The sequence below is a fragment of the Linepithema humile genome, chromosome 3 (assembly GCF_040581485.1).
Source record: "Linepithema humile isolate Giens D197 chromosome 3, Lhum_UNIL_v1.0, whole genome shotgun sequence".
Lineage (NCBI taxonomy): Eukaryota > Metazoa > Arthropoda > Insecta > Hymenoptera > Formicidae > Linepithema > Linepithema humile.
In genome coordinates, this window is record NC_090130.1 from 22924799 (window position 1) to 22938613 (window position 13815).

The 13815-nt window shown below is 39.0% G+C and overlaps 1 protein-coding gene and 1 long non-coding RNA gene across 6 annotated transcripts in view; one reads left to right on the plus strand and one right to left on the minus strand.

Annotated features, from left to right (window-relative positions):
- The window catches only part of LOC105668719 (synaptogenesis protein syg-1), a 259826-nt gene that overhangs the window by 43125 nt on the left and 202886 nt on the right, over nucleotides 1-13815 (minus strand). For all 5 annotated transcript variants that reach the window (XR_010889351.1, XM_067352041.1, XM_012361238.2 and 2 more), the window contains 3 exons: nucleotides 10933-11141; nucleotides 6433-6543; nucleotides 4502-4708 (listed from right to left, as the gene is read on the minus strand). Coding sequence is in view for 4 of the 5 variants with exons in the window: in XM_067352041.1 (XP_067208142.1) it covers nucleotides 4502-4708; nucleotides 6433-6543; nucleotides 10933-11141 (527 nt within the window). In the remaining variant the exon portion in view is untranslated. The remainder of the gene's footprint in view (nucleotides 1-4501; nucleotides 4709-6432; nucleotides 6544-10932; nucleotides 11142-13815) is intronic.
- Nucleotides 592-13815, plus strand: part of LOC105668725 (uncharacterized) — a 129069-nt gene continuing 115845 nt past the window's right edge. Inside the window, exon 1 of the long non-coding RNA XR_010889353.1 lies at nucleotides 592-1083. This is a non-coding gene — a long non-coding RNA (uncharacterized lncRNA). The remainder of the gene's footprint in view (nucleotides 1084-13815) is intronic.

Below are 13815 nucleotides of genomic sequence, written 5' to 3' on the forward strand. Positions count from 1 at the left end.
TGCTTTAATTCGCCAACTTTCAGACGGCTTATGATAGCAGCTTGTAATTATGCGCGCGCTTTATAAAGCACGCACTTTGGTAAAAGCACTCGTGCCCTCGTGTTTTTAGTATCATGCCTTATATATTTTTACGATAAGTATGCATCACTCAGTCATAACGGAGATACGGCGAAAGATATGTGTCGCGCTTTTATGCCGAAAAGGAAGACGCGAGGGGAGGGAAACGATAAAAATAACTGCGGAAAAAAGCGAAGTGCTCGTACACGATTTATTGTAATCGCCACTAAAGCGTGGTACGCAACGATCTACAGTGATATTTAATGACAGTGTGGATTCAGTGCTTGTCGATCGTTTGCAATACACGAGGCGGACAGGATTGTACGGGATTTTTGCCGTGCGAATGATAGCAAGATGATAACGCGGAATTAGCGCGCGTATGCCGCGTTCCAGGTCACAAAAAAAAACAACAATCCCCTACGTCACGCGTTTAAATTCGTATTTCGGAGCTCGCGACATTGAGGATTGTTTTTTGTATCTTCGTGACGTACGACGTGACGAACGTGTTTTGCTGTCTCCGCGCTGTGACCTTGCTATCATTCGCATGACGGCACTCGTACAGGCAGCCGGCAGACCGGGCAGCGGCGAAAGCTGCTCTTCTTATCGTCGCGTTGTCAGTTTATAAATTGAGATCGTGACAAATATTAGGTTATTTCGTATGAATAATGGTCGATTCGCCATTTCTTATGCCCGAAAAGCGCGCAAAGCTTGTGAAGGCAGTTGAAATGTAACATAGCCGCGGTGAATGGCGCGCAAAATTGACTACGCAACAGTCGATTTTTCTCCGCCGCCGCTGCCTGTTCGCGACGAGTGTGGATCGTAGTTTTCGTGCGACCGCATTTTTCGCGTTTTCGTTCGTCATAATGTAACAAAATGCGCGTCGGGAGTGCGGAGCAATGTCGCGCGATGGTAATTAATCGTGCTTTTGCGAGTATTTCGTTGTGCCATAAAGGAGCAGCCGTCGATGGACTACCGAGAGGAGGAGGAGGCCCGGGAGGCGTCAAACATCGGCGGAGCAACTTTAAGGTTTGCGCAATGTAACTTTTAAATTTAACTTTGAGTAATTTATTTATATTTATTTTTTTTGTTTGTTATTGTACGATATTAATCGTTTATCTTTGCAACGCAAGTAATTTTAATACATATTTGAAAACATCAATTATTTTAAGTGCTGTTATATTTATGCGAATATATTTTTCTGTTTTACAAATCACAACGTAAACTACAACTCCGTTGTTTCGCATCGGCCGGTGAGTGAAAATCAAGTTATTTTTATCTTTATTGATTTCATTTACTAGGTAATGGACCTATGAATATTATATCAGATGTATAATCTCTTAAATTTATATTCTCATATAAATATTATAAATGGATCCATTACCATAAAATGAATGATAGTAGATTAGTAGATTGATGTTAGAATATTGAAACGTAGAATATATCGCGCGCGCGCGATTATTCTTCGTTTTATTGTATTTATTGTATACCAAGGTATACGCGGGCAATACACACACACACGTAAGAATACGAACGTTATAGCGATGGTTCGTGAAGTCGCCGTTAATGCTTTACGTCTTTCGCGATGAACTAGAAAAAAGAAAACGCCCGAGCGGCGCTTTATCGATCATCGCTGTGCCTATCGTTCGTCGTTCATTTACCGCGAGAATGCCAGCGGTACGTGTTACTTGGTGCGTTGCCAAGCGCGGACGATAAAAATTCGCACCGAAATATCGCTTTGCGGAAGACGCATGTCCGTAATGGCACATCACTGACGCACCATTACTCGGATATTCTACCGTGGAACTGCAACATACGTACGCATGCTATGAAAATTGGGTCCCCCTGAGTTTAATTAAACGACCGCCGATGCGCGCGGTTTTCGCATGTTTGTCTATACGTAAAACGATGAAATAATAATTGACGCGTGCTTATGGTATTTGTCGCAAAACCGTTCGCTCTTGTGCATCGTTCGTTGCAGTTGTCGCGTGTACGATGCCGTTAAGTGCACATGCCCAATAAAAAAGCTCCGACCGCTTTTGGCGTGAACAAAAAGAAGGATGGATTTTCGATAATTTCCCGAATGAAATAGATGTTCGTCGACATTCGACTTTGCCTGCTTTCATAAATTCCATTTTTCCCTGCAAATCGTATTTTTCTTTCGCGATAGGATCGTATTATCACTTTACCAAAGCACGCTTGTCATTTTTTGGGTTGTGTCAACATTAATCTGTTATTTAATGATTGATTCGCCTCTGTTATCTACGTTTCCAAACATACTTCAGGTATTTTGCAAAATTTTTATTTTTTTCATAAAATAAATTATTACGACACAAAGAAAAATTTCCTCACGAGTCACAACGCGAAAGATCTCACGACATAACGATATTTTCTCTAAATATATCTTACACTTACATTTGCACATTTTCGATAAAAAGCTTTCTCTATCAATGTTATTAATTCTCTTTGCGAGCGCTTCGCGCTACGTTAGTAGCTTTCCATTGAGCTCGAGATATCGCAAACGGCGCGAAAAGCGAAAAGAAGATCCGATTCTGAGAAGATAATAAGGCCGCGCGACACTGTCGATGAGCATCGGCGAAATGGGGTGAGCCAATTTTAGGTACACTCCGTCACCGCAGAAAGCCGACGAAAGCAAGGTAAAGCGGAAGAAACCGCGATGACTTTCCGCGCGACCTCGGATGGCCCGAATACCCTCACCCGGAATTTAATAAAAATCCGAGAGCTTCCGGAATCGAGCTCGCAGCCCGTCGTCTCTCGACGGGCTTTACCGGAGAACATTATGCCTCTCGGCTCTTTCCTCCGTACATCGCTCTTCGATTCTATTTTGCTTCACTTTCTCTATCGCGCTTTTCGCCCCCGACCCTCCGCGTTTCTCTTGTTTTCCTTGCTCTGTCTCATATTTTGCGAAGACATTTCACCTATCCCGAATAACTCGTGGACAAATTGCGCCGCCGAACGGTGCTTGGACAGACTATTTCGCGGGAATTGAGATATTTGTTATAAATATTGGTAATACAACGCGCGGTTTGTCATTCTGTCAGATCAATTGCGCGTGATATCGTGGAGATTGAATGACTGAGTTCTCAATCTAAGTGAAGAATTCTTGCACAAGAATATTATACTTTACTTTTAATTAAATTATATATAGAATATCACGTACAGTCGCATTTTTCTCCGTTTAAATTTTTCAACAAAATTCAAGTAAAAAAGTCAAGTCAAATATTTTTAGCAAAAATTTAAAGGTGATTTTTATCATTCTTTAATTTTTAACATTTTTAACGTTAGAATAGGACTGTAATTTCAAAATGCAATCGAGTAAGTTCTGCTTGAAAAATTAATCAAAGATTAAATAGTGTCTGTTGAACGACGCATATGCTTTTATATAAAATTATTATAAAATAAAATTTCATTTGCATCAACCGAAAAGCTTATTGCGCAGCAAAATTTTTTGATGTTCTTCAATTAGCATAAAATATCATATATCAACGAAGTAAAAAGGGTTTCACTATATGAGAATTTTCACACGATTTTTCGCGACGCAATTTGTAAAAAAATTCTTTCTCTCTCTCTCTTTCTGTTTTAACATCCATGCCGATGTGCAATTTTTCTCTTCAATATACCATCAATATCGAACGAGCGCATAGGATTCGCGCCCACTTCGCGCAATTGCGAAAATATTGGAATTCGTAAAAAGATAATTTGAAGATTCGAGTGATAGCTGCATCGAGATTATAGAAAAATTAAGTTAACTATCTTAGTCGCATTTAACATCGCCTTGCGATTCTTCCTTGTGGTTCGAAACTATAGAAACAGTGAAACCGTGGGAGAAAGAAGAAATCGGGAGCACGTGGCTGTGGAGTGAACGAGATTGCATGGAACCGAAGTCGGGGCTGAGCCGGGGTTGGGCCGAGGCTGGTTTAAATACTTTCCCGCTTCGGTATTCAGCTTCGTTTACTCGACAACGCAGATTTTCCCTTTGGTCCGATTCGCAAATGCATTCCTTTTGCGCCGATTCACAGAGGGAAGTGGCGGGTACGGGCGGACGGATCGATTGTACCCTTTAGATTTATCCTCCTGAGAGACCGCAGGCGGTGTTACACTTTGTAACTACGGCGCAACAACGAAACTACGAAGCTTCATGAGTTCCAGCTATCTGCTCTTAAGCTTTGTACATAGAATCGAAAAGGGGACTGTTCTTAATATTTAACAAATTAACAAAACGGACATTTTAGTTTCTTTATATCGCGTTTACGAAATTGCATTATTATTTGCGCACATTTAATTGGGAAAAATTACGCGTAAAATAATTACATAGCATTTGTCTGAAATATAATAATCGGCTTCGAATTTACAAAAGAAATTGTTATTTGAAAAGAAGCGTGTGAATGGTGGAAAGACCATATCATTGATGATATATAATACTTACGATACATTTCAATTGCTACCGACGTCGACACGGGTTGACTGATGTTGTTGTTGGATGCTTGACAGTCAAATGTTGCGTGAAGATCTGCTCTTGATAATTCTCTCACTATCAACATATTCTGACGAACTTCAGGGAACCCGCCTGGCTCATCTTTAGAATCTAAAAGCGTCTCTCCGCGCCACCATCTTACTCTGGGTTCGGGATGGCCTGGAAAAACAAATATCGCTAAATTAATTTTCTTTCCGAAAAATATTATTCTGGTATTTAGACAAACGCGAATTTATATAAAAATATTCAATTTTCATATAAATATATTTATACAAATAGCGCTTACATAAAACTGTAGTTTGTATCTTTATCGTACAACAACGATAATAATAATAACGTTAATAATAATGCTTATCAAAATATAATGCAAGTTTAGGATAACAATCTTCTATTTTATGCAATTTGAGTTAACACGTTATAAATAGGCAAAATCTATTTAATAGCGACTATCTTGAAAGTTTTCTGTTTTAAATAAGCTCCTTATGTTAGATTGTTGGAAAATGTCAGTATAAATTTAGACAAAATGCAACATCTTATAAATTTTTATAAATGTGAAACTCAAAGATATTAAATGCGACATTTTCTATCATTTATCTCGGTTGAAAGTTTCTCGGAAATATACGCTCGAACTTATAAACGGGCACTTCCTATTGCAAAAACTACCTTCGGTATCCGACATCGGCGTATCAGCAACACTATCCGTGCGATGTATCGCGCGCGTTCCTCCCTATCTTATACTTCTTCGCGGACGTATGCGCCGAGTTCCGTGCACATACGTACGTATACTATTCGCGCTCTCTTCGCCCGCCCCCATCACATAGGCTCCGCGGTACGCGTTAATTCATAATTCATAATGGCCGTTGCGTGCGGATAATCCCCCGAGGGTGAATATCCTGTTAAAGGGAGGCGAGTCGACGGGGCGGTCTAGCTTGTACCGGAGCGACCTCATTATTTTTTACAGGACCTATTTTTGTTCGGGAGGGACAAGCAGAAAAATACGCGGTAGCGGAGGGGTTGCGCGGATCGTGGGCCGCCGAGGGCTGCAGGAGGAAAGGCTGGAATTGTAGGCGGCGGTGAAAAGTGTATAAGAGCGGTATAGCTCTGTCGTGTCCCTCGGGTGGCGGCATGCGAGGTAATAAAAATAAATTTATTATCGTTATTGCCTTCGCCTTGCCGACACAGCAGTATACGCGCGCGCGCGCCGGATATTAAAATGTAATAGAATAAAGGGGAGCGCCGAACGAATGCATACACCACGAACGGCTAAAGTACTCGCCGCTTTGTCGAAGTGCTTAACGATCTGGAGAATGGCACTCTTTTAATTCTGTATTTTCACGGGCGATACGCGCGCGAGGAATAAAAGAGCGCGTCCCGTTTCATCTATACAGTGATAATTAGCGATATTCGGATTATCGTCTCGAGGATTCGGAATTGATGTTTTGTACAGTTACAATGATTATCACGAGCGATCAGAATGCGAATTGCATCAACACAATAAAGATTAAAGCAAAAGAGTGTCGCGGCGTAAAATTTAAAAAAAAAAAACAAGAATTATTAAAAAAAATTTACGCGAGATTATTTGACGTCAGAGCTCAGAAGCATGTTCCTTATTCGCAACATCAGAACGCGGTCATGTGAAGTTTTAATTAAGCGCTATAACTAAGAATAACATGGCTCCGTTTTACGGAATGAACAGGATCGCGGCGGCTGTTTTACATGCAGGAGCGAGAAAACGTTATAAAACCAGCGGAGTCCGTTCCCACTGGTCGTACCAATTATTCGTACCAACTCTTTCACGGCATATTTACGAGAGCAGCCTCGAAAGAGAATACTCAGATGTATTTTCATTCGACCTGCCTCTCATTACAGAAAGTAGGACTTACCCCCAGAGACGATGCACTGCAGTGCCATGTCACCGCCTTCTTCGTAAGGGCCGGCGACTTTGTCGACAGGGGCGCCATGTTCGTCGATAATCTTTGGCTTTTGCGGCGGCACTGTAAGAAAGAAAGGAAAGAGAATGTTAAAATGTTATATTAGTCACAATGAATAAGTCTGGGGTATTTAATGGAAAGAGCAAAATAATGATTTTAGGTCAACAATTTTCCAAGAATAAAAATAGACACTTTATAAAGAAGTTTATTTAATATGAAATGTTTCATTTATTATCATATCATAATCAAATATAGAATATTCGAATTAGAATTCTATTATATAAAGTTTTGATACGTTAATATTTTACACGTCGATAAAATATTTTAGTGATATCTTCTTATTATAAATGGAAGCAATATATAATGATATATTTTCTCGATTAAGTTTTTATCATCTGTACGGAATAATTACATAGATTATATCATTGGCTTGAAAGTTGACTGATTTTACGTTTACTAGAGTACGCGGCTGTATTTAATAGTATAGATATATTCGGTACAGCCAATCGTTCGAGTGGCTTTGAGTTTGACCGCTTCTGACATCACTGCGAGCTATTTAAGTGCAGATAGGAAACTTTCCATGTAAGTCAGTGGCGTCCGGGGAGGAGTAATTCACGATACTCATGCCACGAGTACCGCACGAATAGTCGAACAAGCAGGTGTACAGGTGTTACAGGTAACTGCTGGAAACTCGTACAGCTGAGTGAACCAGCACGATCTGCCGCAGAGTAGTTTGGCGAAAACTCAGATTAGAGACTATGAGATGAAAGATGCAGAGCAAAATCGACATCTCCCGATATAGTCTATGTTTCACATGAATGAATTAATGAATTAATGCATACCGATTAAAAATGCGTAAATCTTTTTTTCTTTTAAGCCATACTTGTGGAGTGTCTTAGGCTCTTTATACACACAAGCGAGAAACTTTTCTCGTAACTGAATTGATATCAGCTACGATCCTTTCAAGATAATTCGCAACCTCTTATTATGTCAGTAATTCGTACACCCACCGCGCGCAGCAAAGCATTTTGCGTGCAAGGAAACAATGCACCGCGAGGTATCAAAAGGGCACGTAAAGGAGGGTCACGCGGAAACTGGAATCCCTGGCCGTGTATAGTTCATTCCGACATGCGGACGGGTGGAGGGTGAGAGGATCTGCCATGGCGTGTAAACGCTGGCAATTGAATATCGGAAATAGCGGCGTGTCGGAACGTCAGAAGGTGAGTAGCGAGGGTATTGCTTCGAAGATAGGCTGCAGTCGCGGTTGGGATGTCGGATGTCCGTCCAAACGAAGCAGGCCGCGCTATGAAAATTCACAATGGCGGACGGAGCCTCTCGGATGAATCGATAGTAACGCAAATCCGATTTGATGGCGGACTAAAATTCAATTTCAACATATTTTAATTGGCATTTCCAATTTGGATTTCCAATATAGATAAAATATATTGTAATTCTCAAATTAAATTTTTTAACTTAGTATCCCTTAATGAACGATTACTTTATTACATACATATCTCCATGTGACACTACATAGTCGCGTTTCTTTTTCCTTTCTAATTATTACACATAATTGAGGACACGGCGATAAAGGCCATAATGGTTTTACATATGTATCTTGAGCTAAAGTTCATCCGTTCTGTTTTATAATTATACTCACAAACACATAGATATGTTCCCGAGTAGGACAAATTGAATCGGTGAACCGAATAGGGAATAAACTGGATTAACATGAACGTGCGAAGTTAAGCCGTCGGTCACGATACCGTGCAAGTGAGAAAGTCCCGACGTGAAAACGTTATCCGATACCATCTGGAAATAGCGTGGGGAGTGAAGCATCCCCTGAAAATAGGATTATTATATCTTCTATATTTTGTATGTATCAAGTGTAATCGATACATTAGCGGATCTTTTGGTATTATATGCAGACAACCGCAGCCACTCTCTCTTAATACCCATTAAATATCAGCTTTACGTATAGCAACCGTTCGGAACGAACTAAATTATCAAAATGCGTGCTCGCAAGGTACTCGAACTCTCGCGTTCGCGAGCGACTCGAATTGTGTTGCGCATAACAAGTAGATAATCGATTAAAACACAATAGATAGAGCCGTGTTTGTACGCTTTTAACATAATACGCCATTATAATATCGAGTGATCTAACGTAATCCACGATGAGTACTATACGAGCAGCTAGTACTTTCGGTCGTTACAGAAGCTAATCAGGAAACTAAATCCTTGACAATGCAGTGCATTCAGTGCGAAAAAAAGTAGTATGTTAAAGAAGAAAATGTGCACATAAAGCAAAAAGATAATTACTTTATTTATAATATTCTAAAATATAAAGCTTTGTTCCAGAAATATAAATGATTTAAATTAAACAACTAGCAGTAAAAGGTTTCTCTCTGTAACAATTAAAATATTAATTTGCTTTAAATTATACTTAATGGTTACTTTGTTAAACATTTTGTCAAATAATTTAATATATTTTAATCATTTCTGCGGGGCTTGAGAAGTGTTTGCAGCGCTTCGCTGGTGACTGCTTCCATTGTTCACGAACTTCGTGGAAGAACAGGACATTTCCAACAGAACATTTTCGCGTGACAAATGATATGCTGGAATTTAACGGGTTAATTTGTAGCATCTAAGTTTCACATCGGCGGGAGACGATATGCCCTCGCAAATTATGATGTTTGGTACGTGACACGGAAGAGGAATAGTTAGAGCGTATCGTTCTCAGATACGAATATTTCGAAAATACGAGGTATATTTCTGCTCCAAGATGAGCACTACTGCAAGAACAAGCAACCGCAATTACTTCGCGCTGCTCGAATAGTTAAGCTCTTTTCACTTGAGATCTTTGGTGTCGGAACTCAGTCCGTCAACCGGAAATACAGAGCCTGCATTCAATATCTTAATACTTGTGTCCAGTCTTTGTACATATTGTGGTCAAACTCTCGTAGATAAAATTTGCCTTTTATTACTTCAATGATTTTTTATGTAATGTACTTGACATTATATATTTATTATATATTGTTTTGAAGGCTGATAGAACATTAATTTATTGATGCGATTTAATTTCAACAGCGAGCGTTTTATATAAGTTATATTAGTAATTTTTCCAAAGCATTACGCGAAGTGAACATTTAGTAAATTGAGGAATCGTTGTGATAAAGCGTCTTTTTTGGAATAGTCCTCTTCACGGGCACCAAAAGAAACATCCAATATCGAGATAGACGTCACTTTTGTAAAATCTTGTGTCTTTTCTTCCCAAGGTACTTACATTAAGCTTTTCGAAGTATATAGTCGAAGCGGCACTTTAAACGAAGATCAAACGTTCTTTGTAAGAGCGTGTAAATGGTGTTGCGATAACGACGGGTACAAGAGAGAAAGACAAAAGAAAGGTGAATTATAATATAAAAGAGTTTACTGCGCGAAATCTTTTCTTAGGATCAAGAGAAGGATATATATATTGTCCAAATATTCTAATATCATTCTTTTGATGAATATTATCTTTGTCTCATGAAAATTACATTAGAAATTATTAGTTTAAGCAATGATAAGATATGATTGCGATTAAAATAAAGTTTGATCAAAATAATTTGTTTTGTTATAACAGATAAATGTACAAAATAATATAAGATATCAGATACTCTGCTTTGCTACATGAAATTTTTGCGTTACAATATTTATTAATTGAAGAAAAGACACATGATGAAGTTTGGAGTTTGAGATAGTTAAAATTAAATTAATTTAACATATTAAAAATTACAAATGATATAACTTAAAAAAAAAAAAAAAGGCTGATAACGAGGATTGCGTGTTTAACTACCCTAACTATGTCAAACTGACTAGTGGAATTTGCTTGCACGTAGTTTCCTGTTGAGCATAAATTTTCACGAATCGTGCATAATAGAATTCTATCAAAGTTCTAGTGTGATGATCGATAAATTACAATTTTGTCGATAATAACACCGGCACCATTCTAATATCCTTCAGTAATTGCGGCATAAAGTTATTTATTATTAGTTACACAAATCTGTTTTAAAATATTAAACATATTAATATATGAAAAGCAATTTATTTGTGCGATCATTCGCTCTAATCGATTCGTGTCGGGCTATCTGAAATATTGACATGTTCTGCGCATGGCGATTGAACTAGTGATGTGCTGATATAAAAGTGCACGTCGACGCTCGATAACAGTTTTAGCGTTCGTTATAAAGTAAGTAGCGGTCTCGAGAATATGATATAAATTATGTTGAAATATTGCAACATTAAATATCCTTTAATCGTTCAGTGAAGTAAATTAATCTTTCAAAAAATTTGAATGATGGTTAATCGAAAATTTTGCAAGTATGCTAATTTTTTGTTGCTTATATTATTTATCCATTTTCGTATGGAAAGAGTGGGGAGAGATAGAAGTTGGTATGTTATTTACTATTGGATACAAACCTATCACCGTTAGATGAATTCTGGTATTTTTAGTCGGACTTGTAGTAAAGTCCACTCGGCATCTGTATTCGCCTTCGTCCTGCTCCTTTATAAGGTAAATGTTCAAAACTGCTGGCTCCGTTGTTGTCTGGAAGTACGCCCGATTGTTCTTGAAATACTGTTCCTCCTGCCAATGCGTCGCCGCTTTACTATTTTGCCGTAGGTCATAACTGAAACAAATATTTCCACTTTGTATGCTTCATTTGTCATAGATATGAGAATTTTCACATTTTTTCAAATATCTTTCAAATATCATTATAAAAATTTTAACGTTCGGTTTCATATCTTTGTTGAAAAAATCAGATCTAAATTTACTAAAAAGTTTTAACTCGGAGAAAGTACGTGGTGCTTGCAATATGCGATTCCGTATATAAGCGAAAATCGCTTTGCGAATAACATATGCTCTCGGGCATAACTGCGCCATATGTCGCTTTATGTTTTTTGCTATTCCGTGCCGAGAGTAGCGGGCTGGGATGAAAAATAGAATGAAACAAATGCAAAACTTCAGAACTAATATCACGACGGGACGAGAATTTCGTTAACTCTTCACTCTTTAATGCGTTGAACGCTTCGTGCATTTTTGATGCAAGCGAAAAAGTTGGATAATAAAGGACACATAAAGCAAAGTACAAAATATGATTAATTAATTTAATACGAAATGCGCCCGTTTTCGATGGAATAAATTTCGCATTTAAAATTATTTTAACTTTATATCTAAGCGCCAAAAAACTGTAATATATTTAATTAAATGTGAAACTTGTTATACATAAAATCTATCGCAGTGCTCCCGATTGTCATATGACCGCGGATTCGTTCTAAAATATTTTTGTGCATAATTTTGTAATTTTATAATTATAGATACGCGGTGAATGTAATTAAATCGAGATTTTTATTTTTTCTGAGAATCGCAAAACATCACACATGACTGAAATTTTCATCTTGTTTCACTCTGCTATAATATTTTGTATATTGAGAGACAAGTGCCAATCAGAGCTGCTCTATATTTGAATGCGTTTTATCGTCGCGTCAACGTAAAAAAATCTTGTTAAACCACACTCGAGGTGTTAATTAAGAGTATATCAGCCAGCCGGTTTTCCTCCACACTCGGATGATGGATTTTACGAGGAAGGCTGCGCTGGAGCTGTCCAGACGCTTCGCCGCAGATCGCCCCGCGGTGCGATCCTCCCTCGCATACCTCGCCCCCGGGACATCGGGAGAGCATCGAATTTGCGGAAATACCACGAGTGCCTCGTCTGGTACCAGATTCGGCCGCGCGTAGAGATGGAACGGATGGCGGATGTCGGGGACGAGGTCGACCAGGGCAGGATGGTCGCGAAGGGCTAGAGTGCCCGCGGGGTGAAGGGGGTACATTCCTCCGGTGTATTACGAGCCGGTACACCCGCCAGCTGGCAAAAGCGTGTACACGCGCGATCGCATGCTCACCCATATGCCGGACCGAACAACAACGACCCGCCGTTGGTACTTCCGCGGACCACCTCGCCGCATCCCTCCCCCCCCCCACCCCCCGCTAGCTGCGTCTAAACTGCACACGTATGTGCGTAACACGTGTACTCGCGTATTTATACACGCGCGCACATTCGGCGCACGCTCGGCGAGCGCGAGGATGGAAGTTAACTGAAACGGAGAAGTTGGCATTACGCAATGGCGCGAGTCGGCGTTAAAGCGGGAAACTACCCTTCGCGTACACAATCGCGGGCAGCGTTGGGACAACTGGTTCGAAACAACCGGCTGCTGGATAGACTAGCAGAAACGATTACTTATACAGCTCGGTGCGCCAGCGTGCCTGCAAATTGCAGCGCACGTAGTATGTCGTTCGAAAGTTATATGGTTCCATAAGGATATACGAGCGGCGGTACTATGGGCCAAAGGATATCATATATTACCCCTCAAATTTGTCAAGAATATTTATGGCAACGGTTTTTAGAATCAAGATTATCTATAGCAACGGTTTTTATTAATATGATATTTATATTATTATGTATATAACTTATATTGAGAAATATTGAGTTAAATTTGTTTTTTTTTTACATTAAAAAAATCTACATTTTTTATTTTGATATAAAAAACTTTTACTATTTAATTAAGTTTTCTAGATTAATTGTATTGAATGAGACTACTCGCGCATCTTTTACGTCTCTTTTAATTTGAGAAATACATTTACAGTAAAAAATGTGTGGAATAAATTAACAATAAAAAATATAGAAATATGTAAATTAATCCAACTGGTGTATATAAAAATATTCCCTGCATTTCGAACGGCTGCATGAACAAAAAAAAAAGAAGAATTGTTACGATTAATCAAGTTGCAGCATTTTTTAATTCTAAACTCGTAACATACATAAGATTAAATGCTTGACTATCGGTATTGTAACGCATTGTGATGTTAACGGCGTTGTATGCGATACAGCGAGGTATAACAGATTAGTGGTCGGACGTCCATATCGGGACGTGGTTATGCCTGTCACAAGCCAGGGCGACCAATTATAGTGCAACATCTCTGTGTTCTCCATCAGAATGTATAACGTTTCCAGTTGCACGTATACTCCGCGATTGTGCAAGAAAGTTGGCGGAGAGTTTGAAACCAATCTCGTGCATAAACAAAATACGGAGCATTGGGATTTTGTAGCAAAAAGACAACTCATATTTGCGAAACAAACTTTGCGCCGTTAAATATTTCTGTTTGGTACTTCAGGCATGAATATCCATTCAAGGAGCGAATAATAATAAGTTCACCGTTTCGATCGTACTTGAAAATAAGGACCCGTGTACCTCCGTAATTTGAATCTTTGTGGTGTTTAAAAATGAGGTCCTCGTGCCTTTGCC